This window comes from Ceratotherium simum, chromosome 25 (assembly GCF_057802395.1).
Source record: "Ceratotherium simum simum isolate JZ-2026a chromosome 25, ASM5780239v1, whole genome shotgun sequence".
NCBI lineage: Eukaryota > Metazoa > Chordata > Mammalia > Perissodactyla > Rhinocerotidae > Ceratotherium > Ceratotherium simum.
In genome coordinates, this window is record NC_141924.1 from 37,572,285 (window position 1) to 37,599,238 (window position 26,954).

The 26,954-nt window shown below is 37.1% G+C and overlaps 1 protein-coding gene and 1 non-coding gene across 2 annotated transcripts in view; both read right to left on the minus strand.

The window, feature by feature from the left end:
• The window catches only part of TMTC2 (transmembrane O-mannosyltransferase targeting cadherins 2), a 387,351-nt gene that overhangs the window by 76,618 nt on the left and 283,779 nt on the right, over positions 1 to 26,954 (minus strand). Inside the window, exon 9 of the mRNA XM_004417918.3 lies at positions 17,202 to 17,283. Coding sequence (XP_004417975.2) covers positions 17,202 to 17,283 — 82 coding nt within the window. The remainder of the gene's footprint in view (positions 1 to 17,201; positions 17,284 to 26,954) is intronic.
• LOC147913777 (U6 spliceosomal RNA) lies at positions 26,578 to 26,684 on the minus strand. Its single transcript, XR_015556432.1, has one exon. It is a non-coding gene; the product is annotated as a U6 spliceosomal RNA (small nuclear RNA).

Sequence of the window (26,954 nt, forward strand, 5' to 3'; positions counted from 1 at the left end):
GTGATTTAAGTAACATGAAAATTACTGAAAGAACATAGCTCAGTTTAGCCTTAACTCACTCTTATTAGATTGACTAATAAACGTGGAAGAAATATTAACATGTTCAGATTTCTGAGATTACTTTCATGTCAGTTTTGCAAGGTTGGAATTATCACAGATAGAGCAACACAACTCTTTAAAATTGCACCTCAAGAACTGTTATATAACGCGATCCCAGAATCATATTGTATTTTAGGCAAAGAAAACAACATAAAAGTTAGGCCTAATTTTAAGGCTGTAAATATGCAAACAGAGAGAATAGGCTGCTTTTTTATAGCTAGGGATTTATTAACAGCAAAAGTAATGATGTGAAGCCTTATTTGATATGGATATTTAAATAAAAACCAAGCCAAGGGATGACAAGATATGTAGAAACTATTCATGCAATTCACAGCCTTATAGACTTGTGGTCTAATGATTATTTCTTTCTGCTTTGGGTTTCCTGTTTGCGTAAAGTTCAAGACTTTAACAATGGAAAAAATGTTATAAAAATGATTTGTAAGTCCTGGGCTGCACATAGAAACAGAAAAACTTTAAAAATGGTAAGGCCTTCCCGGTGGCTGTTGGAAGAGCCCATTGTTTACTGCTTATCTAATAAATATTACAAGTTGTCTTCTAACCCAAAAGGATCAGTTCTTAAAATACAAGGGGAAATTTTCTGTTTTAAGGATTTATAATAAACCACAGCCACTGCTTGTAAACATTTCTAAACTTCAATTGGTAAAGAACGGTGTGTAAAGATAAGCCTAGGTATTCAAGCCTACTTTTCAAAAAGAAGTGACAAACTTTTAAGAGCAGGACTTGGAGACCCCTCAGCTATTTCTACAAAAAGTTTTACATCACTTCCTTAGTTTGTCACTTAACATTCTGCGCCTTTCTTATCTCCCAAAACAAACATAATTGTTGGCTCAGAAAATTATTAAGAAAACAGAGTTGTAAATAGTTACATTTATAGAGAAAAACACATTACTTATGAAATTTATGTATATGCTAACTCTACAAATATGTTGATATGAGATTCAGTTTAAAGTATATGTAGTTTTAAAAAACTAAAATAAGAATTAGACAATCTGTGGCATATTGAATAATTAATATCTCTTCATATATATCTTAGCAAAGGATATCAGGCTAAACCAATTCTTCAGTTAGTTAATGCTTATTACAGATTGTTTTTTAATTAAAACATAATGTTAATTGCTACCTGTCTTCAAGGCATGATATTTACCTAAGTAAATGCATTAATAAATATATTACTTAAGTGATATTTAAACAAAGGATAATGTAGGAATTTATTAATTGTTCTCTTTCCTTTCCAGATAGCTATTACCTCTGAAATGTATTCTGTATTAATAGTTAGGAAAATGCAACAATTAATTTAATAATGAAAGTTATTTTCTTAAAATGCATTACTCCAGACTGTAGAGGGAAAATGAGATATATTAGCTTTGGTAAAAAAAAGAAAGAGAAAAAAAGGAAGTGCTATCTATACTGCCCACATAGAGAGAGGGACAGTGACAAGAAGTCTCTGTGATGAAGATGATACTGATGGCATAGGAGGTCAGTTTATAAGCAATGCCCCAGGGCAAAGTCTTTCAAGTATTCTCAATGCTAAATACATCTTGAATGTTCGACAACAACAAAAAGAAATAACATTAGCTAATTGCGTAAAATCAAATATACAATTTTTATCATAATTTAAAAACATTGCTTATGCTTTAAGTAAGCTTTGCCATGCAACATGCACTTTGTATATAGCTTGCAAAGTCCCAAAACTACATGAAACATATAATTTTTATTATTGTAAATGGTGACAGAAAAATTCCCATATGATCATTTTATAACAGAATTTATTCATCATATTAACATTCAGAAAAACAATATCACAACATATTAGTTAATTATTTGCATAATTCCCCCTATTTTGTTCTTGACAGGCCATCTATCTCAATAGTCCAGCATTACTGTTCTACTATGATAAAGGCATAAAATATTATGGAGTATGAATCATTTGCTATCTTTTTTAACTGAATTAGAAAATCTGAACCAAATTTGAAAGTAAATTATTATACTGCTATGTTATACAATGATCGTTTGAAATATAGCCCAGAATTGATGGAAAATAGAGCAATAAGCATTTAAAATACATAGAACCAACATAAAAAAGGGAAACAAAGACATACTAGGTTTCTTCTTAATAACCATCCAAAGAACCTAAATTGGTATGTTATTGGAGGAATAATAAGGAACAAAATTTGTCCTTACTCCTCTGGAAGACCATCTCAAATCACTCCTCTTCCGTCAGCTTCATCTATTATTGCTCCCACCAGACCCAGCCTCCAGCCTCTCTGAACTACTCACACTTCCCTTAGTGTAACCTGCCGCCTCAGATCTTTATTTGTCCTGAACTCTCGGCCTCTAAGGTTTCTCTGCCTTGTCCCACCCCAATCTCCAGTCCTATTTCGCCTACCTGTTGTAACTGGACATCTTTCATTTTAATGACCTAAAACATTTTCTTCTTAGTGAATCCTCTGACTCCTTTCTAATAGTGTTAGAATTGCTTATGATCTAAATTCATTGTAATATAATTTACCATTTAAAACAGAGTACTTAAAAGAGTAAAAGGGAACGGTACCATTAATTAGGCTAGAGCAAGGGAATATAGACCAGAATTGTCCCAATATGACCACGCTACTTACAGCATATGTGGCAGGATGTGGCGCTCAATCCTCTCATCTTTATCACTATTGGGAAGTGAACCATTTACACAATAAGGCATTGAATCATTGCTAGGGAAAGAGATCAGTACTAGCAAGAGAGACACAGGTGCTCCTCACTGAAGAACGTAAAGGTCTATGGTTGCGCCCACCAACACTGAGCCAGAACCTCAGGCTCGGTGGGTAGGAGAAACTACTGGGGCTCCAAGAGTGAGGGTAGGCTACAAGACAGAGCCAGGACACTACGAGGAGTGAAGAGGCTTAGAAAACGAAAGCAAGAAAACTTGAGGAAGGCAGACACTTCGAGGAGTCCATCCACATTGGTGGATTCTACAAGGCCTGAAAGGTCACCTTTCTGGGTGGTTCTCAAGCTTTAGTGCACATCATAATCACCTGGAGGACTTGACAAAACAGAGAGCTGGGCCCCATCTCCAGAGTTTCAAATTTAGTGGATATAGGGCAGAGCCTGTGATTTGCATTTTTAACAAGTTCCTAGCTGATGCTGATGCTGCTAGTCCAGTGTTCACAGTTTGAAAACTAGTGTCTTAGGGGAAGAACAAAATAAATGTTTTGCACCATACTTGGGACTCCATGTCTGGGATTAGCTACCAGCTAGACTGAGCTCTTCTGGTTAATCAACATCATGTGGCATGCCATTCCTTATCTATGGGCATAATGACCAGGTTACAAATATATGTATAGATAGATACATGTGGATGAAAAAGACATACTCATTAAATATGTTTACTCTTTCAAACTCTTAAGGAGATTTAAGAGTTTTGTCCCTCCTATGCAGAATAAATTTCTGAGAAATCACTTCTCTTTCATATACAGTAGACAAACACATTCTTTGTGTTTGATAATTGAGTAGAATTTCAAATAAAGAAACCACAAAAATCTTAAGTAAAATATATTTTGTTCTCATGGGTGTATTGTGCTACCACATTTTATCATTATTTCTTTGCTTTGTAATTTGTCTTAACCAAGTTAATTATCATCATCTTATTTAATTGTCTCCAATCAGAGGAAGAAAAAAACAAAATGAAAAATTGTAAAGAAAAAAAGACATTTGAGTAGGGAAAAACAGAAGAGGCTATAATAAGAGGAAGCATTCTCTAGAGGTCCACATAAAAAGAGTGTAAGTCTCCCCACAGGCTAAAAGGGAAGAGGGAAAAAGCACTCGACAGTTCTGGATTCAACTGTTTCAGCATTAGAGTTACACCATTTCTTCTCTGGACATTTTTTTAACTGAATCATTTAAATTGCTCGGTAGATTTTCACTAACACTTCAATATGACAAGCCTGTAAAGATCAATCTTTCATTAGTTCCTGGATTTTAAAAGCTGTCTGAAAGGTAGAAATCCATAAAAACGTAAGCTGGCCTTAAGCCATAGGCTCAAATACTGCTTTGTAAAAATTCTACACATAAATTCCCTAGATTAGTTGGGACTGGCATTTCTTACTAAAATATTATGAAAAATTCACTCTTACTATCAATGCAACTAAATTAAGGAGCTAAAACAATCTGTAATAGGTGTCATGATGATACAGTTCTCTTTAGGAAAAGTCATTCACATGTAGCTTTAAAAAATGTTCAAAGGCAAATGAAACTCTTATTTATAAAATAACAACTAGAAAATAGCATTTGCATTAAAATAGTTTCCCTTGGAAGAGGACATCAGATTATCAACATGCATGCAGAATTGTCTTACTTCCTCTGACACTACCCTGTCTCAAGCCATCATCTCACCCTGGATTACAGCAATAACCTTCTAACTGTGTCCATACTTCTGCCCTTGACCCTATAGGGTGTTCTCAACATAGAAGTCAGAGTGATATTGTTAAAATGGAAGTCAGATCCTGTCATTCTACAGCTGACTTAGGGAAAGTGAAAGTCATTACACTGGACTACATAGTCTGATATGACCAGCATGGAGTTCCTCCTCCCACCTCCCTACCTCAGTTCTCTGACTTCATCTCCTTTGTCTCCAACTATTAGCCCTCTTGGTCACTTATTCAATCTATATTGGCCTCTTGCTGTTCATCTAGCATATTGGAGGAGCAAAGACTTCTGCTTCTGAGTCTTTTCATTTGCCATCCCTCCACCTAGAATGCTCTACCCCCAGATATCACAGTGGCTCACTCTCTTATGTCCCAGCACATTGTGGGGATTTAATAAATACATGCACAATGACAGGACTGAATTGACTAATCATATTCCTACCTGACTACTTGCTTCATCTTCAAGAGCAAGCTAGAATCTAGCCAGGAGAGGTCACCAGGCCTATATTGTCTATTCATATGCTCTCACCATACAATGATTTTAGCAGGCTGCAGTGAATGACCACATATCCTGGGCACCGCACAATTTCCAAGAGTGCCATTCACAACGAAGTCTCTGTGAATGGTGTCTCCTGGACTTGAGCAATACAGCAGCCCCCCCCCGGTTTTAGAGCTCTGAATTTCCCTTGGAATACAACCAATTACCCAGACATCAATCATACCTTCAAAGACATCTTAATTCCAGAACAGTTCAAACTAGGCAATTTAGCTAAAATCTATAATATTCCATTGTATTGTGGAATCAATTCAATAGTCTGGGAAAAGAAGAAACTACAGGTTAATGTATCCAATCCAAGATATGTATATTGTGCCTAGTATACACAAGATCTGGTGATAACTGTAGTGGGGAATACAAAGATAAATGCAATGTTTATCCTTGAAACAGTTCCAATCTAGTAGAGGAAGGAGAAAACTATGGAGATGGTTTACCCATAAAATGGGTATAAGTTTGAAAAGGGAAGACGTAAGGTATCACAGGCTAAGTGTATCATTTCTGGATGGAGGTGAATTTTTGTTTGGGTTTGTTCAACTTATAATTAAAGTTAAATATACATAGAGTAAAGGGCACGTGTAAGGGTACCACATGAATTTGTACAAAGTGGCTATGGTCATATAATCAGAAGCCAGATCATGCAAAAGAACATTACTAGCACCCAGAAGCAGGTGTCCATACCCGAGGACTTTTTCAAAGATTCAGATGATAGAACAGGGGAAAAGCCACAGTGGAAGCATTTTGGCTGACTAGTTTTGGTGACATCTCATGGTAACAAGAAGACTGGGTAAAGTGGAGTTGAGATCAGTTGTTCACGAGGTGTGTCTATTAGGGGAGGTGAGTAATGCATTCCTGATAAGACAGGGTAGGTGACAGAGCAACGGTCAGGATTTAGACTAGCTGTTGAAAGGAGATGCTGCTAAAGAGAGGCTACTTGTTAATGTATGCTAATTATGCCTGGGAGAAATAAAAATTTGGAGAGGAATATTCTCTTTTGCTTCTCTGAAGGGAGGCTCGCTAAGTGCCTCTCTTTGCGAGCGTTTCTTGCATTTTAGGTATGCACGCACTCCTTAAAACCAATTTCTCTCTCTTTCCCTTCTACTTGTTTTGTTGCCGTGTTTTTGTGCTCCTGGCAGCCTGAGTTAATAAAAACTCTGGTTTACTGAGACAGACCCAACGCGGTAAATGTACTGAGACAGACCCAACGCGGTAAATGTACCATAGCTCCTGGCCAAGAAAACAGGTGGACCAGGAGAACAAGGAAAGGACACCCAGGAGGTGAGTCTGGACTGCCCGCTTTGAGGTTGGGAGGCCCTGGATCTGCCCCTCAATGAATATGAGACCAGAATTTGCCCTGGATTGGACAGGAGGCATGAAGGTGTCCAGTGCAAAGAAGAGCAGAGGAAGAGCAGGCCAGGGCTCTGGACTCACCGGAAAGGAGTCGAGAAGGCTAGTGTTGCTTTATTGCATTTGTTTCTTCTCTGAATCTTTCCAAAAGGATTATGAGACGCCAGAAAACCATTGAGGGAGTTATGAATACTGTCAGATGGGGAGTGGGAATTAGAGGGGGGCAAGGAGGAGAAGAAGGGAGACTGGGGAGGACTCGAAGAGAAGAGAGAGAAGGGGTAGGGGAAGGGCAAGGAGGCAACACAGTCCCATGATACGTTTAAGTATTATATAGACTCAACAGGGACCAAGTGTGCTTCATCAAGGAAAATAAGTTCATGCTAGGCTTGAACAATCTGAGTTTTACCACCTAAAGATGAAGAGAAAGACCTAACTAGATGAGGGGTGCAACCTAATCAAAGACGCAGAGGTGAGGAGCCTCATTTTGTTCCAGGATATTGTGTCTTCGTAGACAAGAGAGTTGTACGGACAGAGACGAGGTTGACAGAAGGACTCAAACACAGGCGCTGAAGTCACTCAAGAAAGGAGCATGCCTCTGAGACTAAGTTACAGTGGGTGGTAATGAGAACGGAGAGAGGTGGCTCAAAGAGCTTACATCCTCTTCCTAAGAAGAGATCAGTCTTCCCATTGTGCTCCCATACCATCTCAATGGGCTTTTCTGCGGTATTCATTTACAGAGGTGTCCACTGAAGCACAGAGGAGTTAATGGCAGGATATACTAACTTTGGGAATAATGGCTTTAATTAAGGGGAAGGCAGAATGCAAACAAGAATCTCAAAGTGCAATTGCTAAATCAAAATAGCTAAGACAGGAAAAACAGTATCTACAGTCGCACCGCCCCCCCCACAGTTCCCAATTATTTGTTACTTATAATCCTCATTATTCTTGCAAGTAATTATTCCCTTTCTCGCTGTTCTTTCTGTCTGCATGCTGATAAATGAAGATTTCTCCTTTTTATTAATTCCCAGGTTTTTATTTTGTCTCCTTGTCCCCTAATTTCTGTCCATATTTATACACCTTATTCAAAAATTTTTCTATACAATTCATTCATTCTCCAGGATATCAGTATGGTTTCTATTATAATTTTAAAATAATAAATGGCCATTGTTGCAATTTACTGAGCATATATTACATGCTAGTTATTTTATGCAATTGTAAACGAAGCCTCACAACCTGAGGCAGTAGCAAGCATCTCCAGATTAGGAAACCGAGGAGCAGAGAGGCTAGCAGAAGGTAGATCATGCTCAAGGAGACAATCAGCAGTAGGGCTGGGTATGCCTCATTCCAAAATCCATGATCCACTGTCCAAAATCCACTGTACTCCCTACTCCCTAATCCAAAGTTTAATTCAGTTCTTATCATCTTGCTTTTGGAGTTTCTTGAGTCCTATACAAAGACAGATTCAAAAGAATATATGTAAATTGTTGCTATGGTCTGAATGTTTGTGCCTTCCTCCAGCTCATATGTTGAAATCCTAACCCCCATGGCAATGGTATTTGGAGGTGAGGCCTCTGAGATGTGCTTAGGTCATGAGGGTGGAACCCTCATGAATGGGATTAGTGCCCTCATAAAAGAGGCCCCAGAGAGCTCCCTCATTCCTTCCACCATGTGAAGGGGGCCCCCATCTGACCATGCTGGCACTCTGATCTTGGACTTCTGGCCTCCAGAACTGTGAGAAATAAATTTCTGTTGTTTATAAGCCACTCAGTCTGTGGTACTTTGTTTAGCAGCCTGAATGGACTAAGACAGCGGGTCAGAACTGATGTCATCTTAGAACCTCAGAAGCATGGTAATCAGCATTTTACATATGAGGAAATGTGAACTCTGAGAGGTTAAGACACCTGCTTGAAGCTGTATAACTAAAACCGCCATTTGCACGACCATGATGCCATGCTGGGTGACACCTGATTGTTATCACCACAATGAGTCAGTATTTAAATGTGTTTTATGAAAGATGCTTATAGGACTGAAAGTATACACTATATAGGTATTATACACTGACGTATTACATATAGTTACATATGTAAGAGTTTTAGTTTTACAGTGAAAACTAAAATTTTATATAAGGTATATTTATATTTTTTAATTAGTATTTTATATTATTTCATAAGAAGGGTTAGTGGAAATAACTTTCAAAAGGCCAGCAAGTAGCGGATACAAAATAACAAATATTATATGTAGATAATATCCTTTCCAATTCTCCCTTCTCAAAAGAAAATTCAAATAGAACTAAGAATGGAATGGTTATCATAAATGCATGAATTACATAAAGATTTCTCCCTCTTACTTTTAGGTTCTTTATGTCTTCATTACTTTTAGGTTCTTTATGTCTTCAGAATAAAGAGGGAAAAATTATCAGATGAACAAAGATTGCCCATCATTTGATGAACTTTGGACATTAAATGATTTGTCCATGTTTTACAAGATAAACAGAAATAGTCTTCGGCCTCTGAATGCCCCTAATGATAATAAAAGGTGAGTGATTCCCAACTTTCAGTGTATTTGATACATATCGTATTACCTACCAATAGAGCGTCCATGGATGTAAAATACCTGTTCATCTCTTATATTAACATAAGAGACAATGACAGTGCGGTGTAGCAGTCAGGGACGCCCTGGTTCAAATGCTGCCTCTGCTATTAACTGGCACTGAAACCTTGGGTTATTTACCTTACAGCTTGATGACTTCACTTTCCTCATCTGTAAAATGGAGACAGTCAGGTAACCTCCCCACTTGGCTTTTGCGGGGGTTAAATAAGATGCTACATGTGAATTTCTCAGGACACAAAAGTACTCAGTAAACATTTGTACTATTATATTTGATGAACTTGTCATGGAAAAATTGTACTTAATAGAGAAGTCAGGCAAGAAGCCTTTCTTTACTTTTTTTCCCTGTCTCAATTTTTTATTTTTATTTATTTTTTGGTGAGGAAGATTAGCCCTGAGCTAACATCCAATGCCAATCCTCCTCTTTTTGCTGAGGAAGATTGGCCCTGGGCTAACATCCGTGCCCATCTTCCTCTACGTTATATGGGACACCGCCACAGCATGGCTTGAGAAGCAGTGCATCCATCCGTACCCGGCATCCGAACCTGTGAACCCTGGGCCACTGAATCAGAGTGCACGAACTTAACCGCTACGCCACCAGGCTGGCCCCACTCTCACTTAATTTTTACATCTTAAATTTTACATGTTGAGTTCTGTTAAACAATTTGTGGATAATTATTTGGTTACTATAACAACTTTCCTACTATCTTTCCCCAAACTATCTGAACAATAGATTAAGATGCTTGTTCTTTCACATTTTTTAAAGTATATATTCCTTATAAAGTAATGTGCCCATTAAAGAAAATGCAAAATAAATAGAAAACATTAAGCCTGCCAAAAAAAAAAAAAAAAAAAAAATTGGCCACAAAAGTCCAAAAAGCTAATACATCCAATTCTAACATTGCTTTGCTTTGCTTTTTCTTTTTTTTGCAGGGACGGATTTGCCCTGAGCTAACATCTGTTGTAATCTTTCTCTCTTTTTTTTTTCTCTCCCCAAAGCCCCAGTGAATGGTTGTACATCCTAGTTGTAAGTCCTTCTAGTGCTTCTATGTGAGCTGCCGCCACAGCACGGCAACTGACAGGTGGTGTGGTTCTGCGACCGGGAAAGGAACCCAAGCTGCGCCGAAGCAGTGAGAGTGCCGAACTGCCGAACTTTAACCAGTATACCATCAGGGCTGGCTCTGCTTTGCTTTTTTTCCTCTTTTTTTTTTTTTTTTGGTGAGGAAGATTGGCCCTGAGCTAACATCTGTTGCCAATCTTCCTCTTTTTCTTTTTTGGCTTGAGGAAGATTGGCCCTGAGCTAACATCTGCACCAGTCTTCCTCTATTTTATATGTGGGATGCCTCCACAGCACGTCTTGATGAGCAGTGTGTAGGTCCGCGCCTGGGATCTGAACCTGCGAACCCTGGGCTGCCAAAGTGGAGTGTGTGAACTCAACCACTATGCCACCAGGCCGGCCCCTCTGCTTTGCTTTTTTAATGACACCATTATGTTGTAGAATTTAATCATTCTTTATGTACAATAACATAAGTGGTTGTCTCTGTTATTATATATTCTTTATAAATTACTTAAGATTTATAATATTTCATTAAATGGGAATAACCCTAATTTATTTAATCACGTCTCTTTTTCAGGCATTTAAATGCTTTCCCATTTCTGCCTCTAATAAATAGCAATGCTGTTCTCCAATTACTATCTTTGTTAATAATCTTAAACATAGAAAAAATAATATTTCTTAACATATATTATCAGGAGAAGAATTACTGAGAATAAACGCTAGAGCAGCTTAAGGGAATTCATTGTTATTTGAATTTGAATTTCTTTGATTTTTAATGAAATTGTATGTTTACCTATCTTTTAAAACCTGTTGTATTTCCTCTTTTGGAAATTATTTGTTCATATCCTGGGTCTTTGCATTCTGCCTATTTTCCTTGTAGTTTTACAGAGTTTCTCATGTCTTAGGTAGACTTATCTTTTATTTTTCGATTTTATGGAAATTATTTTCTATCACTTTACTGTTTGTTCTTAACTGTACTCCTTTTTTGAAATACAATAATCCTTTAATTTTTCCTTTCTTCTTTGTTTATAAGCTTAGAGAATCCCTTCCTGTTTCTTTCCATTTTATTCACAGGAAAGTTTAAATTCTAAAAGGCTTTGGAAAGTATCTCACATAAAATACACACAGGTATGACGATTAAATGATATTGACACATTGTAATAATAAGGAATTTAAAGAAAAATCGTAGGGAATAAATGAAATAGTTTGGAACAACATTTAGAAAAATCCTACTCTAATTGTGTATCTGTGAACTGCCTATGCTGTGCCTTGGAGCAATACAGGGATATTAAACACTGATATTTTAACAAACTGTGTTGGTCTTAAGCAGTAAACATAATTGTAATCTCAACATGATTTTGCAAGGACTCACCAAAAACGTATTTTCATTTTTAATCAAGAAAATACCATTATTTAGTTCATTATTTAATTTTGAAAATTACTCTTGCAGTTTCTGCAGTTTCTGAAGTGATTCAAAATGAAATGTTATAACACAACCAACTTCAGTTCACTGCTATCTTCTAACTAGTTTTAATTACAAATAATAAAAAATAACCACAGGCCTCTCACCAATTCAACCTTTTACATATTTTCAACCATCTTCTTTTAGCGTTCACTGATTAAAGATCAAACCTAATATTTTAACAATTTCCTTGAGTACCCACTTTTTAAAATGAAATTTAGTAGTTTTAACCATCCTGGAGAAAAACTGACTACAATATTAACGGTAGAAAGTTCTGGACTTGAAAGAGCTGGACTTTTCAAATTCCTCCCCCACTAGGTATGTTGAAATTTCTGATCCAGAGAGTCACTTGAAAATTCTGAAATTCTGAACTTCCATTACTTGAGTCAAATGTAGTTGTGATCCATTTCTACCTCACAGGGGTTAGATGATGATCCAAAAAGATCAGAGTCAAGAAAACACCGGGTAAGATGGTAAAGTGTTTCAAAAATGTAGTTAAGACATATTCAGGATTCTAAAATTGATAGTAGAGCCAAATAATAACAATCTAGATAATTATAGTTTAAAAAAATTCTATACTTCTCTGTGGGCCCAAGAGGAAGAATAATAGAATGACTGATCCTCAGTGTTAGATATGATTTCATGGTTGTCTATACCTTAATGCTTGAATTCTCTCTAATATTCTTATAAACCTACACTAGAAACATCTTCAATGGGTACTTATTTCATAACCTGGCAGCTCTCACTATTTGGATGTTCCTCCTTCTATGGAGCCAGAATGTGTTCCTCATAGCTTCTAGCTAGGGTCCTAGTTCTGTCCCTAAACTATTCCCCAGACAAATGCTGTGCCTCTTGCCTCAAGTATTTTCTCTGCTTTTTTTTCCTCCATCGCAGCCCTTCACTTCTATACTTTGCCTGGCAGGCTTCTACTCAACATTCAAAAACAGCTTACATGTGAGTTCATCAGGCACAGTTCTCCAGTTCCCCAGTCAGGGTCCCCTAATTATACTGTGTTTCCTTTTTAAAAATAATTGTAATTATAATTAAATCATTATTTTTACAATTTTTGCCTCCCTCCCCAGTTTGTAATCTCCATTAGAACCTGTCTTGGCCTTGCTGTGTCCCTACATCTACTATGGTGCTTACTAAATACTGAGCTGGAGGAAAAGGTTCAGGACTCGTCACTATCTAGCTGAACACTTGGAAATGAACGCTATTACCCAGAGACAGTATAATTAGGAAGAAAATGAGGCTAAAACTTTACTCTTAGAAGTCACAGTTAAGAAGTAGACGGGAAAAGAAGAAACCATCCAAGATCTACATAAAAGAATACTTCTCCATAGCACTTATCACAATCTGCTCCCTTTTAACTTTTTATGCTTTTGTCCTTAATATCTAGTGAATTTCCATCTGCCCAGATTTATACATAGTAGGTACCTTGTAACAAATGTGTATTGATTTAAGTTGTTTCCATATACATTAAATTTACTGCTATGCACATAAAGAAAAAATTTATAATACATTCTTTGTAGCAAAATGGTTTTTCTAGTAATTCTCTTAAAAAAAAAAAAATGAAGGGACTTCATGTCTTGGCTTTCATTTTTTTGGCAAAAGCTTCCTATTGGAGCCATAGGGAAAATCCATAGAGAATCCCTTGAATTATAAGCCCACAGGAGACACCAAGGCACCAAATCCTCACCTTTGACATTTATAAACCAAATTCCATCAAGACTTCACATGATTTGTTTCATATTGACATTGGAATACACTGTAAGCTTGATGACATATAAATACAACATTATACTATTACTAATACCACAGTTTGAAACCTATTTTCTACACATTCCTTAAAATTTGTGACGAAAGACCAGTGAGAAATTCAGTATATACTAGAAACAACATGAAATCTGAGTATTGGAAAACATTTTGGAAGCTCACATCAACCCTTTCACACTTTACAGATGAGAAATCTTAATCCCAGAGACTAGAGGTACCACAGAGCCCTACATTTAACCAACTTATCGAACCAATTTTATAAACCTGCCTAGCTTTACTTCTTGTGAGCCAATCTGAAGAAAAAAGGCCAGTCTGCCACGCAATCCCTTTCCCTCAGACATAAAACTAGTGGATTCAAAATACAAATAACTGGTAGTGCTTTTAACTACTGCCTTCTAATTGCCACTGTAGCCAATATAAATTCCCATAATTCCCTCTGTCTAGTCCCAACTGGAAGGTATTTTCCAAGTCACTTGTATCATAACAAGCAAATCAAAAGCACATAATCACCTAGGAGAGTGAATTTCCAATAGAACAAAACTCACCCACTCTGGCATTTTCATTGACATTTGCAAAAGCATTTAAAAAAAGACTCAAACAGCATGTTTATTTCATTTAAACATTTATTTTTAAGCTGACATTTATTATTCATTCAATCTATGGGTATAAATATCTTAAGAATTCCACAACCACGAAGTTGAAGAACTGATATGAGAATCACAGTATGTATTTTCTTGGACAAAAATTAATAAAAATTCTAACAGAACAACCTTTCAGTCAATTTTGGGACCTACATCCAATTCTAAAATGGAGAATATTCCTAACTGAGCTCAAGCAACATTTATTGCACATTACTGTGAGTACAGCAATATGCTAGATCTTGATGGTGCAAAAAAGGACAACAGGTCCTCCCTATTCTTAATTACCTTAGAATTTTATAAAGAAGGTCAATGTATAATTTCAATATAAATATTTTCATTCCCACAACCACTCCCAAGTCCAAGCCACCAACATTTCTTGCCTAAAACACAACAAGACAATTCCTCTAGTTCTACTCTGACCTTTCTCTAATCTTGTCTTCTCCACATGGTCCCTTTGCTCTTAGACTAAAAGGCAAACTCAGCTTGACCCACAAAGCCCCACGGGATCTCAAGCCTCCTCTCCAGTCTCATTTCCCTCCTCTTTCCCATCTGGTTCAACATGCTCCAGTCACATTAGCCTTCTTTCTCTGCTGTGAACACAGGCTTGGCCTTGCTTGTGACCTTTGAACTTTCTGTTTCTTTTGTCTGAAATGCTCTTATCTGGGTTTTGAAACAGCTGGCTTAAGCTTACAGATTTCAAATATCACCTCCTCAAAGATGCTTTATCTGCCTACTTGGTTTCAAGCAGTCCCTCTCTTCCCATCTTGTCACCTTCTAAAAAGGACACCATCCTGTTCATTTCCTACACAGCGCTACTTACTTTCTGAAAACAGAACAGTGCCTTGCACCTATAGATATATCTTATACATATTAAAGTTAATAAAGACCCTTCCCTAAGAAGTTTAAGCTAAGTCATGACTTATATGAATGTGACATTCTAAAACTGTGTACAGAAGGGCCTATTAATCAAAGATATCTATCTACCCACCCACCTACCTTCCTACCTGTCTGTGTATCTACCAATGTTGTGAAAAGAAATGGAATATATAGGAGAAAAAGCAATGACAGTCATCAAGGGACCCACAATTGAGTTACCTACAACTACTATCTACTTATTTGTACAACAGAGAGGTTATACTAGACAATTTTAAATGAACTTTCCAGTTCTAAGTTTTAGGCATTTAAAGTAGATTTCCCCCAAATGAAAAAGCATTAATATTCCTTTAAATGTACACTTGTTTTATAACCTGAGCACAGTGAGACAGAAATACAAGCATTCAATTATAGGCTTTCTGCCTGTTTGTAGATTATTTTGGCTTAACTACTCCTTTTTGATGTCTCATCTTGAGTCCTTTCCATTTCCTACTCCAGAGTGGGGAAAAAATATTGAAACTATTTCATAAAATTATATTGAATTACATAGCATTCCTCCTTTAGAAAACAAATGTACTTCTAATAATGTATGCATGCAAAAAATTTTAAATAACCCAGGGATACTAAGAAGAATCAGTTTTCACACATGCATTTACAGAACATGTGTTACCACTATTTTCCAAATAACACATGCAATAAAGAATTTGTTGCGCTTTCTGTTAAAACTAAATCCAAAAATTTCTCATGAGAGAAATACTCCCTACTCCCACCACTGGGAAAAAAAATGTCAGGGGTATGATGTAATATAAAAATAATAATTAATAAAAAGATAGAAGTGGGTAAAGACAGACAAACCAGAATAACGGGGGGGCTAACTATAATACAATAGTGATTTTTAAAATTTCAATTCCAATGACATAATGATGAAGTTTAAAGGAATTGATTGTGAAAAATCTGGAGAATATAATAAAATTATGGGAAACAAGCTTAGAAGATGCAGTAAGTAGAATTAGTTTGAGGCAAAGGAAATGCAGGCAACAAGATAGGAAAAAAATCCTATTTCATAAAATGCAATACCAAGAGGTCCTTTGGAGGTACTGAGAGGTCCACTCAGAGAAAATGACCAGGGAACTACTTTAATGCACAGTATTTTGGGTACTCCAAAATAGTATGCATGAGAAAATCCTAATTTAAAATACTTCATATAAGAAAACTTGTAAAGATAAAATAAATTCTGCAGCACACGTAAATTAGTTGACTGCTATCTTAATATGGCAATAAAACTGCATTGTGAAACAAAATCAGAAGTGTTTATGCAATAAGTTTTGTGACATTACATGCTGTGTTATGTTGGAAAGATAAAATGTCACAAACCTAGGTTTATAAACAAATACACTCAATGTAAATAACCAAATGGACTTGTGATTGGTGAAGTATCCTCTATTTCACTATTTCTATTCTTTCACACTCGTAGCTTGTCACTGATTTATTTTTACTAGTTGGAAAATGGAAGAAGGAATCACATATTACACAAGCTTATCAGCTTTATTTCCTCAAGATTTAATTTCCATCCACCTTTAAGTTTACTACTTGATAATAACTAACACATCAAAGCCAACAGTGTTCAAAAAACATTTTTTTCCAAGGGATCAGCAAAAGTAAATTCTTTTAGGCTCATTAAAAGCCATTCCAACTGCAAATCTTGTAGAAATAAGCACATTTTACCCAACACCAAACCAGCTACATTACTTTGCCTCGCTTAACACATGACACACTACTAATGACAGAGTGGAGTGTGACAGAGTTATACAAGTTCACTCTGGCCCGATTAAGGCCAAGGCTAAACTGAACGAGAGAGTCATCCCTTACATCCTTTACAGTTTATCCTTGACCCCAATCTCAGCATTTAGAGGCTGGTGTACATCCCTATCTTCCAGAAAGCAAGATTTTGAGGCCAAAATGTAAACCTCTAAAACTTCAAAATGAGCAATACATTATCTTTCAGAGTGAAAAGGGAGCTAATATTTTGATTATATACTATGCATCAGGCCAGGAGTGAGATGCTTTCCCGGATGAGACCTCATTTAAACTCCACATTGAACTTGAAAGAAAACAACTGTGAAAATGCCTTCCCCACTGAAGTCCTAAGAAAATTACTAAAGGAAAATATAATGCATAGCCCTCCTTAATGCGACTGTTTTAAATAAGAAGATAAGACTATAGAATGAGGCTAAATTTGCAACAACAAAGTCAACGTCCTCTCAAAATGTTCTCTGCCAGCAAAACCTAAATCTCACATCAACATTCATAGCAAATGTGGGCGACATGGAAAAAACTATCAACCACTCACCATAATGCATGTAACAGTTTCCTTTGGTGGGATCCAGCTCAATAGCCTTCAAGAAGAACTTTTCAGCCTCACTCTTACGACCCTTGAAAAACAGAGAAAATGGATGATTCAGCAGTGGATCATGAGGGATTCTTCACCTCCTGGGCCCAAATGGAGGAGACTAATGTCTACTTGGTAATCATCATCAAAAAAAGTGTTTTGTTTATATCTAAAGGAAGATGATCAAGGAGAGTAAGTTGAGAAAGAGAACTGAAGTTGGAACCCTGGGAACCACCAAGATTGGAAGAGCAGAGGGTGAGAGTGAGTTCATCCAAGAGATCAAAAAGAAGAGGCCAGGGAAGCAAGAGAAAAAAGGGAAAAAAATGGTTTCACAGAAACCTAAAGGATAAGACAGTTTTAAGGAATGGTGGGAAACATTATCATTTTCTATTTTATTTTCTACCGTCAATTTGTTTCTTCTTCATTCCTTCTTCTTCCTTGTAAAGAATTATGGCCATTTTAGCTTTTGAGATGATGTTGTCCTAATTGCTCACTTTATATATGAAGAAACTAAGTCACAATTTGTTGAATCTCAAAAAACCACTGCTTATCCTTGCTGCTGTCATTCAGGACTAAAACACTGCTAACCGAGGATTTAATCTAAAACTAGATCATCTTCCAAGCTATAGTTCTAAGTAAACATTACCATCACTGTAAGAAAATAAGCAAAAACGCAGGGGGAAAGGCTTACATGTAATAAACTGATTTTTCATGAAACAATATCATAATCCAGAGACAGATCCTAAAACTATACATTCTTCACCTGGTTATTGCTTCTGAACCAAAGCTGCCTACACAGTAACATAAAGGGAGGGCCCGAAGTAGGAGAACAGCCCGAGAAGAATATTCGTGGAGCAGTTCTGTCTCGTCTGGCATGGTCAGAATGAAGATCTATGCCGACCGTGGTGGCAGCAAGGCACTGTGGTGTCCAGAAGCTGTGGTCCACAGTGAAGAAAAATGATCTTATCTGCTTGTTCCTTCTAATTTATACACTATCTACCACATGAACTTCAGGTGATGTTTTTCCTTTCTTCACATATATTTTTAAAACCACTGTTATGGGGATAAATCTTCCAAAGGTAGAGGTGTATAATTAACCTATGAGGCAACTTTGACTCATTTCTCCATAAACCCCTTCCATTTTGTTCATTCATTCATTTAAAAAATTCACTCCATTGCTACCTCCTTTATTCATCCATTCTCCTAGCAGGTAGGACCCGGCCCCCAGCCTCTGCCACCTATAGCCAGTGTTAAGCAAATGACGAGACACTGACGTCCTCATTTCTTCTTTCATTTTAATGATGCCACTCCAGTCACTAACTCCTCTTTAACTCACAAGGCTCATCAAATATCCAATAATTAAAATTTTAACTCCCTGAAATATTTCTCACAGCATTTTACCTTCAAAGGAAAAAAGGAAAGCACAGGCAACATGCTTCCCACACACAGCACACTTTCATGAAGTTAGTAAGAGTTCACAAGAATCTCACGAAGTTAGTGCTCCTTAAATGATCAAATAACTGTAACAAATCAGGCAGTCGAACGTATGAGTTAAGAGCATAGATTCTAGGCAGGCAGAACAGCTCCCACGTTTGTGTAGCTATGTGACCCTTAGAAAACTATTTCATCTCTTAGCTATAATTTTCTCTATTATAAAAAAGAGGAGAGGTGGAGCACAGGGGATTTTTAGAGCAGTGAAATTATTCTGTGTGATATTGTAATAGTAGATACATGTCCTTAAATGTACATTTGTCAAAAACCTATAGACTACACAACACAGAGAGTCAACCCTAACGTAAACTATGGACTTTAATTAATAATAATGTATCAGTATTGGCTCATCAATTGTAACAAATGTTTAACAAATGTTTAATGCAAGTTGATAATAATAGGGAAACTGTGCAGGGTGGTAGGAGGGTGTGGTAGTATATGGGAATTCTCTGTACTTGCGGCTCATTTTTTTTGTAAAACTAATAAAACTGCTCTAAAAATAAAGTGTATTATTTTTTTAAAAAGATAATAAAACCTACTTCATAAGATTATTGAATTGTCTGAGATGATACACATAAAGTAGTTATGTATATATTAGTATATATTAAGTTTGTAATAAATGTTAACTATTATTTTACATACATAAATATACATATATAGTATACAATAGAATACAGAGTTTTGAATGACAAAGAATATGTTTTGTTATATGCACAGCCTCAAAAACACATGGTCAGTCTTTAAATCATCATTGGAAAATGATGCACAAAGAACTGTCAGAAGATGATCATAAAAGAAAGACGCAAAATAAAAACTATCATCGGTAAAAAGTCTGTACAAATGTTACATGCAAAGATAAAAAGGGTCTGTGAACTTCCTTCCGCTTAAGTTTTTCAGGATAGAAGAGAAGAAACTGGCTCATTTATCAATGTCACAGTAAACGGGGTAGTAAAATCCTTGCACATAGTCCATTGGCAAAACAGTAGTATGTAGCATCAAACATATGCATCAGAACTCAAAGGAGAGTGCTCTTTGGCTGCTCAGTAGACCACGTTATTAAAGGCAATGAGTCCCATGATCTCCTAGATGCAAAATAAACACACTGAAGGCCAGAATATTCTTTCTAGGGGGAAGCATCAAACCATCAAGCAAAAACCTATCTTTCTGCTTTGACTACTATTTATTTAGTCAAGAGCCCAATAACGAGGAAAGAAAAATCTTCACAAGAGTATATAAAATTAAGAGTCAACCAAATGAATAAGCCAACCAGAACACACATTACTGGGTCTTAGGAAGTGATTATGGTGGCTGAGAGCTAACACTCTGTTTAATCAAATTTGTTCTTTCACCAGTACTGTTTTAGAGGGATGGCAGTTAAGAAAGCAAAGAAGAAAAAGTCATTTCTCAGCAGGTTTTCTTGGTGTCTTAAATTATGTCAGCATTTTCTACAAACAAGCATTATGGAGTAGCCACCGGTTGCACAAACTCCTCACATCAAGCACCATTACTCATTCTGTATATTGGTTGGGATGTTTGGACACATGTGTGGTGGTTCAGAAACCCAAGAAAAAAAGGACTGTGGTCAGCTGTGACAAATAAGGGAAATGTGAGTGGAGAGGGTTGGTTTCCACTGCCAGCTCTGTGACTTATTTGCTTCTTTCTTTGTTTTTATAGGTTAAAAATTTTTTATTGAACACCTACTATTTACCTTGTACTGTAAGTACTGGGGATATAACCATGACCAACACAGAGGGCTTGGTCTCAAGTCTTGGTTGCAGGAGGCACATAATGAACATACAACACAATAAGTAGGAAATTAGTCAGCGAGCACTGTGGGCAAACAATTAATTTCTCCAATTCTCATTGAGAGAACTGGCCTAGAGACAGACAAGCCTGTGCTTGAATCTTGCTGCCTCTACTTATTTAACTGTGTGACTTTGAGTATCCTTTGTAATGTCTCTGAGTCTCTTTTTCCTCATTTGGAAAAATGAACATAATTAATACCAATTTTGAATGGTTGCTAAGAAATGCACAAATCAAATGGAAACAACCAGCTTCAGATCTGGCATATAAAGCTCTGACATTCTTTGATTTTTCTTCCTTCTAACTCCTCAAAAGAATTCTTCCCTCCAACTTCAATGCCACTATCTGGTTGCCAATTACCAAAATTCAAAAGTCCTTTTCAGAATTTCATGTCAAAGTAGACATTAAATTTCACAATTTCCCTATAAAATGTCTCTCAATCCTAACACTTTCCCCTCAGTCAAATAAAAGCCCTTTCATGTGTAGAGCGCTATAGCAGATTTCAGATTTCCTGACTCACTGAACTCGATTTCATCAGATTAATATTCCTTAAACAGAACTGTTTCTATGTTATGCCCTTGCTCAAAAATATTTTAACAGCTCCTTATTTCCACTCATTCTATTTAATAATCAATCTAATTTTCAAAATCTTCCACAACCTAGCTTCAATCTTCTTGGATAACTTCTATACCATATCAGACCACTTTCCTCACTCGCTTTAACCATGGCTCCAATGTCTTCCCTTAATTATTTCTTCTGGTCTGAAACATTCATTTTTTTTCACTCATTCATATGCATTTTATGCTTTAGACCTCGGTTGAAGTCCCACTTTTTGATAAAGCCCTCTCTGATGGCTCCAACTACCAGTAATTTCCCTTTCCTTTTAATTGTGATGATATGATTATTTTTTAAAGCGTCATTACTACCACACTAGAGTTATACAACTTGAACTCGGAGACACTAGACCAAGTCCTTTCATATATAAATGAAATAAGGTGGTTGGCAAGTGGAATTTTAACTTCTGCAAAAGTATAATTCTAGGTAAGTAGTTACAGTTTTACATGACCGTTCACTGTACCCATACACAAATCAGTTAAAACAGCAAAAACCCAGCATACCGAAGCAAAGAGCAACTGATGGTGCAAAAGATGAGGAGGTCAACAGCATAAAATAGAGCTAAGAAATACTTGGTAAATATTTTTTTTATTTTAACATCAGAACTTTGAGCAATTCTAGATTAGACATTCTCTGCAGTTCGTATGTTAGAGCTGATAAGAAGAATTAACCAGATAGATTTTAAGCAGCACAAATGACGATGGGATCAAGGGGGAGAGCAAGAAAGACGAGAAAAGAAAACTGGCCAGAACAAGGGCAGAAACATTTTCCTGGCCAAAGGCTGCACCAGAACCTAGGGATCGGGGATTTGAGATTATTGATATACTTATATTACACTTATATTAGTATATTATTTGCAGTACTATACTGAGTATTAAAAACATTTACACAAGATAATATTATTTAAACTCAGGAAAAAACTATCCCCAAGCAGGACTAGGCCTTGTCAGGTCCTCTTCTGACTGGCAGCAATAAAACATATACATGTAAGAAAAATATTCGATAAAGTTTATATAGATTGTTCCACATGTGGGATTAGTCTTCAACTAACTTATTTTATTTTCTAATTAAACTGGATGCTACTACCATTGTTCAGAAGCAGGTGCCCACCTGAGTGGGTGTGCAAGGCAAGCAGTATCTCTTCTGATGGCTGATCACACTTTTTTCAACTACAAAATATACAAATATAAAAATAGATACTTATATATTTTTATACACACACATACATTCCCCCCAAACATTCCTAGAGCTCCCACTTAAAAGCATTCAGGAATACTAAATATAAGAGAGAATTACTATTATGACTTCAGCTTGAATTGTTTTATTTTAAAAAGCAAACCATACACCAAATTTTGTACTTATTTTTATTTATTTATTTTTTTTAAAGATTTTATTTATTTTCCCCCAAAGCCCCAGTAGATAGTTGTATGTCCCAGCTGCACATCCTTCCAGTTGCTGTATGTGGGACGCGGCCTCAGCATGGCCAGAGAAGTGGTGCGTTGGTGCGCGCCCAGGATCTGAACCGCACCGCCAGCAGCGGAGCGCGCGCACTTAACCGCTCAGCCACCGGGGCCGGCCCTGTACTTATTTTTAGTAACAAATTACTGATTATAGCAACCATTATATCAACTCATAAGTGTGCCATAGCTCAGAACTGCTATTTTACTGAGTGACACCTGAAAAATCAAGGCTTTGCATTGTATTATGAATATATATAAATGTAATTAGTGTATTAATTGTTTCCTATAAACCAGATTATTCCCATAAGATTTTACCTTTTCTTCTATAGTCATCCAAGTGTTCTGTGTATATAATAACTAGTCAACAAATAAACAGGCTACCACTATTTTCTTTATATAACTTAATAGTTTACAGTTACTCCTTAGTTATTTAGTTCACATGTTCATAGGTTTTCAGTAAAGTACAGAGCTGTGAACAAAGTAGAAATTTCTTCATTTCACCTCTGGAAACTGTCACATGAACTAATAAAAGATTTTACCTTTTCTTCTCAACCAAGTATTTATATCCTAACCAGGGACCACCTGTGTCTTCAGCATTGGTAGGAATACCAATTAGGAATGCAAAGAACAAATGAGAGAATTTCTCTTCTGCAGCCTACTCCTTATTTAGAGGCTGCGGTAAGTTTGGTGTAGGAAGAGTCTCCTTCTGCAGTTGTGTATCTGGCAGCCACTTTCATACATTTAGTGTTTACTCTTTGGGAATGTGTGACAATTGTGAATGTCGGTCATTTTTCACAACCAAAGAAAATCACATCTTCATTTCACATTCAAGTGTATACCCACCCGGACAATAAGTAAGAAAGGGAGGCAGCCAATAAACCAGGTCCAAAAGCTTATGTGTTGTTTGGTAAATGTGTTGTTTAAACATGCGTTACAGTTTAACGAGTGCAAAAGGAAAAACAATTAAACAGATAGTCTTGAAAAATTAATTTGTGAGGACCACCATTTACAAATAAAAGGAATATTATTTGATAGTCTATTTTAACACCACAGTGTTTCTATGTGAAATGTCTTCAGGATATAAAAGTGTTTCCTCTTCAAAAGAAAAAAATCACTAAAAAAAAAACCCTAATAGTTCAACTAATTCTTACAAACCAAGATGATTTACATCAAACCACTTAATTCCAATCTCCCTCCTAGCCATTATATATTATTAACCAGGGTTGACCTTAATTAGAGGCAAAGTGAAGGAACAGGGGCAGTGGTAACTTTCATAATAAAATATTTTATCTCCATACTACCAAAATAATTCGCCTATCAAATTGTCACACTTAAAATTTGACCATGACATTCTTTTTTTTAGGGACAGAATAAAATGCTTCTGGAAAGCTTTAACATAGACTAGAATAAGGGTACCAGATACAAAGACAAATGTGGCCGAACAGTTTACCGATAGTAATTTGTGTTTTTCCTCCCTGAATTGTCCCCCAACTCCCACTTTCCATAAATGTCAGGGCTTCTGTGACCTCTTTTCCTAAACATCCCAAAGCAGAAGCTGCCTGAAAGATACCTGGAATCTACTGTCATAAGGCCTAAATTCATTGAAAAATTATGTCAAGTGACACTAGGGGCAACTACTGGTGACAGGGAGTGCCTCACACTGCTCAGGGGCAGCATCCAGAGTAGGTGTCAAGACCTCAACAGGGAAGGATGGCTCTGCCGTATGCCCAGGGCAAGGCTGAACCCCAGAACCAGGACTCCCCCCTCGGCAACACTTCCCTGAAACCCATCCCATGTGCTACTGCAGAGCCAGCAGACTTCAAGGGGAGGGTATCAGCTTAGACCAAGTTGACTAGGGCAGCCTCCTTCCCAGTTTCGAGCACCATTAAGTCTCCCAGGTTTAGGTGGACTTTTGGGAGGGGAGTGGCCCACAGAATTGGCTGAAATTAAATGGCTGACAAAGTGGGATGAAAGACTGCAGCACACTGGATTTCATTCGAAGGAGATAAAAAAGTAGACCATCCACATGCAGCTGAGTTTCTGGCCTGCAAGTCATATGTGTTACATGAGCAATGAGTACAAATAAGCAGTTTGCAAATACCAAAAAATAATGGCCAATATCCCTATAAAAACATGTTAAATGTATTCAATATTCGACTTACCTAAAATGCAAATAAATACATTGAGATGTTAATATTGATCTATCAATGAAGTTTCCCCCCAAATAAAAAAACTCAATATTACTGAAGCTTCATAAAAATAGGTGCTTAGGGCCGGCCCTGTGGCTTGGTGGTTAAGTGCGTGCGCTGTGATGCTGGTGGCCCGGGTTCGGATCCCGGGTGCGCATCGAGGCACCACTTCTCTGTCCATCCTGAGGCCGAGTCCCACATACAGCAACTATGAAGGGTGTGCAGCTATGACATACAACTATCTACTGGGGCTTTGGGGGCAAAAAATAAAATAAATAAAATCTTTAAAAAAAAAAAAAAAAAAAAATAGGTGCTTATAGGGGCCAGCCCATTGGCACAGTGGTTAAGTTCACGCATTCCGCTTCAGCGGCCTGGGGTTTGCAGGTTTGGATCCCAGGGGCGGACCTACGCACTACTCATCAAACCAGGCTATGGCAGGTGTCCCACGTATAAAGTAGAGGAAGATGGGCACAGATGTTAGCCCAGGGCCAATCTCCCTCAGCAAAAAGAGGAAGATTGGCAACAGATGTTAGCTCATGGCTAATCTTCCCCACCAAAAAAAACAAAAAACAAAAAAAACCAGATGCTTACATAACACATAGCTAAAATATAGTAAAATGTGATAAGATCTTCCTGAGGAGCAATTTGGCATATATCAAAAGCCTTAAATCACAGATACATTTTGGCCAAACAATTCTATTTCTAGGCATTTGTCTGCAGGAAATACCTATAAATATAAAAAGATGCTATTCATTTTCATTGCAGTGTTACTTATAGAAACTCAATGTCCACCAGCATAGACTTGGTTAACCAAATATAATTTCAATGAAATACTATGTATTGATTAGAATGATTTCGTAGAAAATGATTTAAACCACAGGCGATCTTCATGATCCACTGCTAAATGAAATAAGCATTGTAAATTGCAGTTTATGTTCCATAACATTTTTTAAAAACCTGAAAGAATATTTTTAAGAAGAAACTAGCACTAGTTGTATTATTGAATCATTTTACTGCTGGGGTTTGAAAGGTGAATGAGAGGGTTGGTCTCTCGGTATTTCAAGACTGTTGAGGAAAGAAGTACACATCTAGAGTAGATCGTTAAAAAATAGTGCTATGTTAGTGTCAAACTCAGTGTCTTGAGCACACAATATAACTTAGTCTAGTGAAAGGGTAAGAGTAAGCTTCAGAGATGTGACATTTCACTCCACAGAAATGGATCAAGCTTTTGCTACGTAACAGGCTGTGTTCCAGGTCTCTGTAATCAAGACAAAGTTCCCACCCTTCTGTGGTTCACATTCTAGTGGTGGAACGGATAACTTACACACAAGCAGGTGGCACTGTCAGTTAGTCTTAAGTACTTTCGGGAAAAATAGTACAGGCTAAGGGGAGAGAGCAATACACAACTGGGGGTGGGGTGGAGTGGAGTGATGTTTGACAAAGTGGTCAAGAAAGGCCTTTAGTGACATTTCAGAAGTGACCTAAGCAAAAGGAGTGAGCAGACCATTCAAAGATCCGGCATGTTTGGAGTGCTAGGGCCTAACAAGAAAACCAACTTGGCAGCAGTGGAGTAAATCCCACAAAGAAGCACAGGAAATGTGAGAGACTGAAGGGACCAGATAGTGTAGAGCCTAGTAGGCACTGTAAGGAGTTGGAATTAATTTTCCTTTTGTGGTAGTGAAAATCACAGTTTCAATATTGGATGCCACATGTTGCTCTGACTCATATTGCTTCCTTGGTGTTAACCAGCAAAGGGTTGAACTGCCTCTGGGAATTGCACAAAATATGAAAGGCTTCACAAATTTGCGTGTCATCCTTGCACAGGGGCCATGCAAATCCTCTCCGTGTCATTTCAATTTTAGTATATGCGCTGCTGAAGCAAGCACTGGAATTTCTTTTGACTAGGAAGGAACACCATGGAGGATTTTAAATGGAGGTATAACATGATCTCATTTATATTTTTGCAAAAACACTTTAGATTTTGGGTGGAAAACTGACTGTAGGGGGTGCAGAAGAGGAAACAGGGAAACCACTTCGGAGGTTACTAATACTCTACGGCTAAGACTAGAGTGGAAGTGGTAAGATGTGGTTAAATTTGGAATCTCTTGAAGATAGGTGGCTGCTGGACTGGGTATGGTTATAACATAAAAACAAGA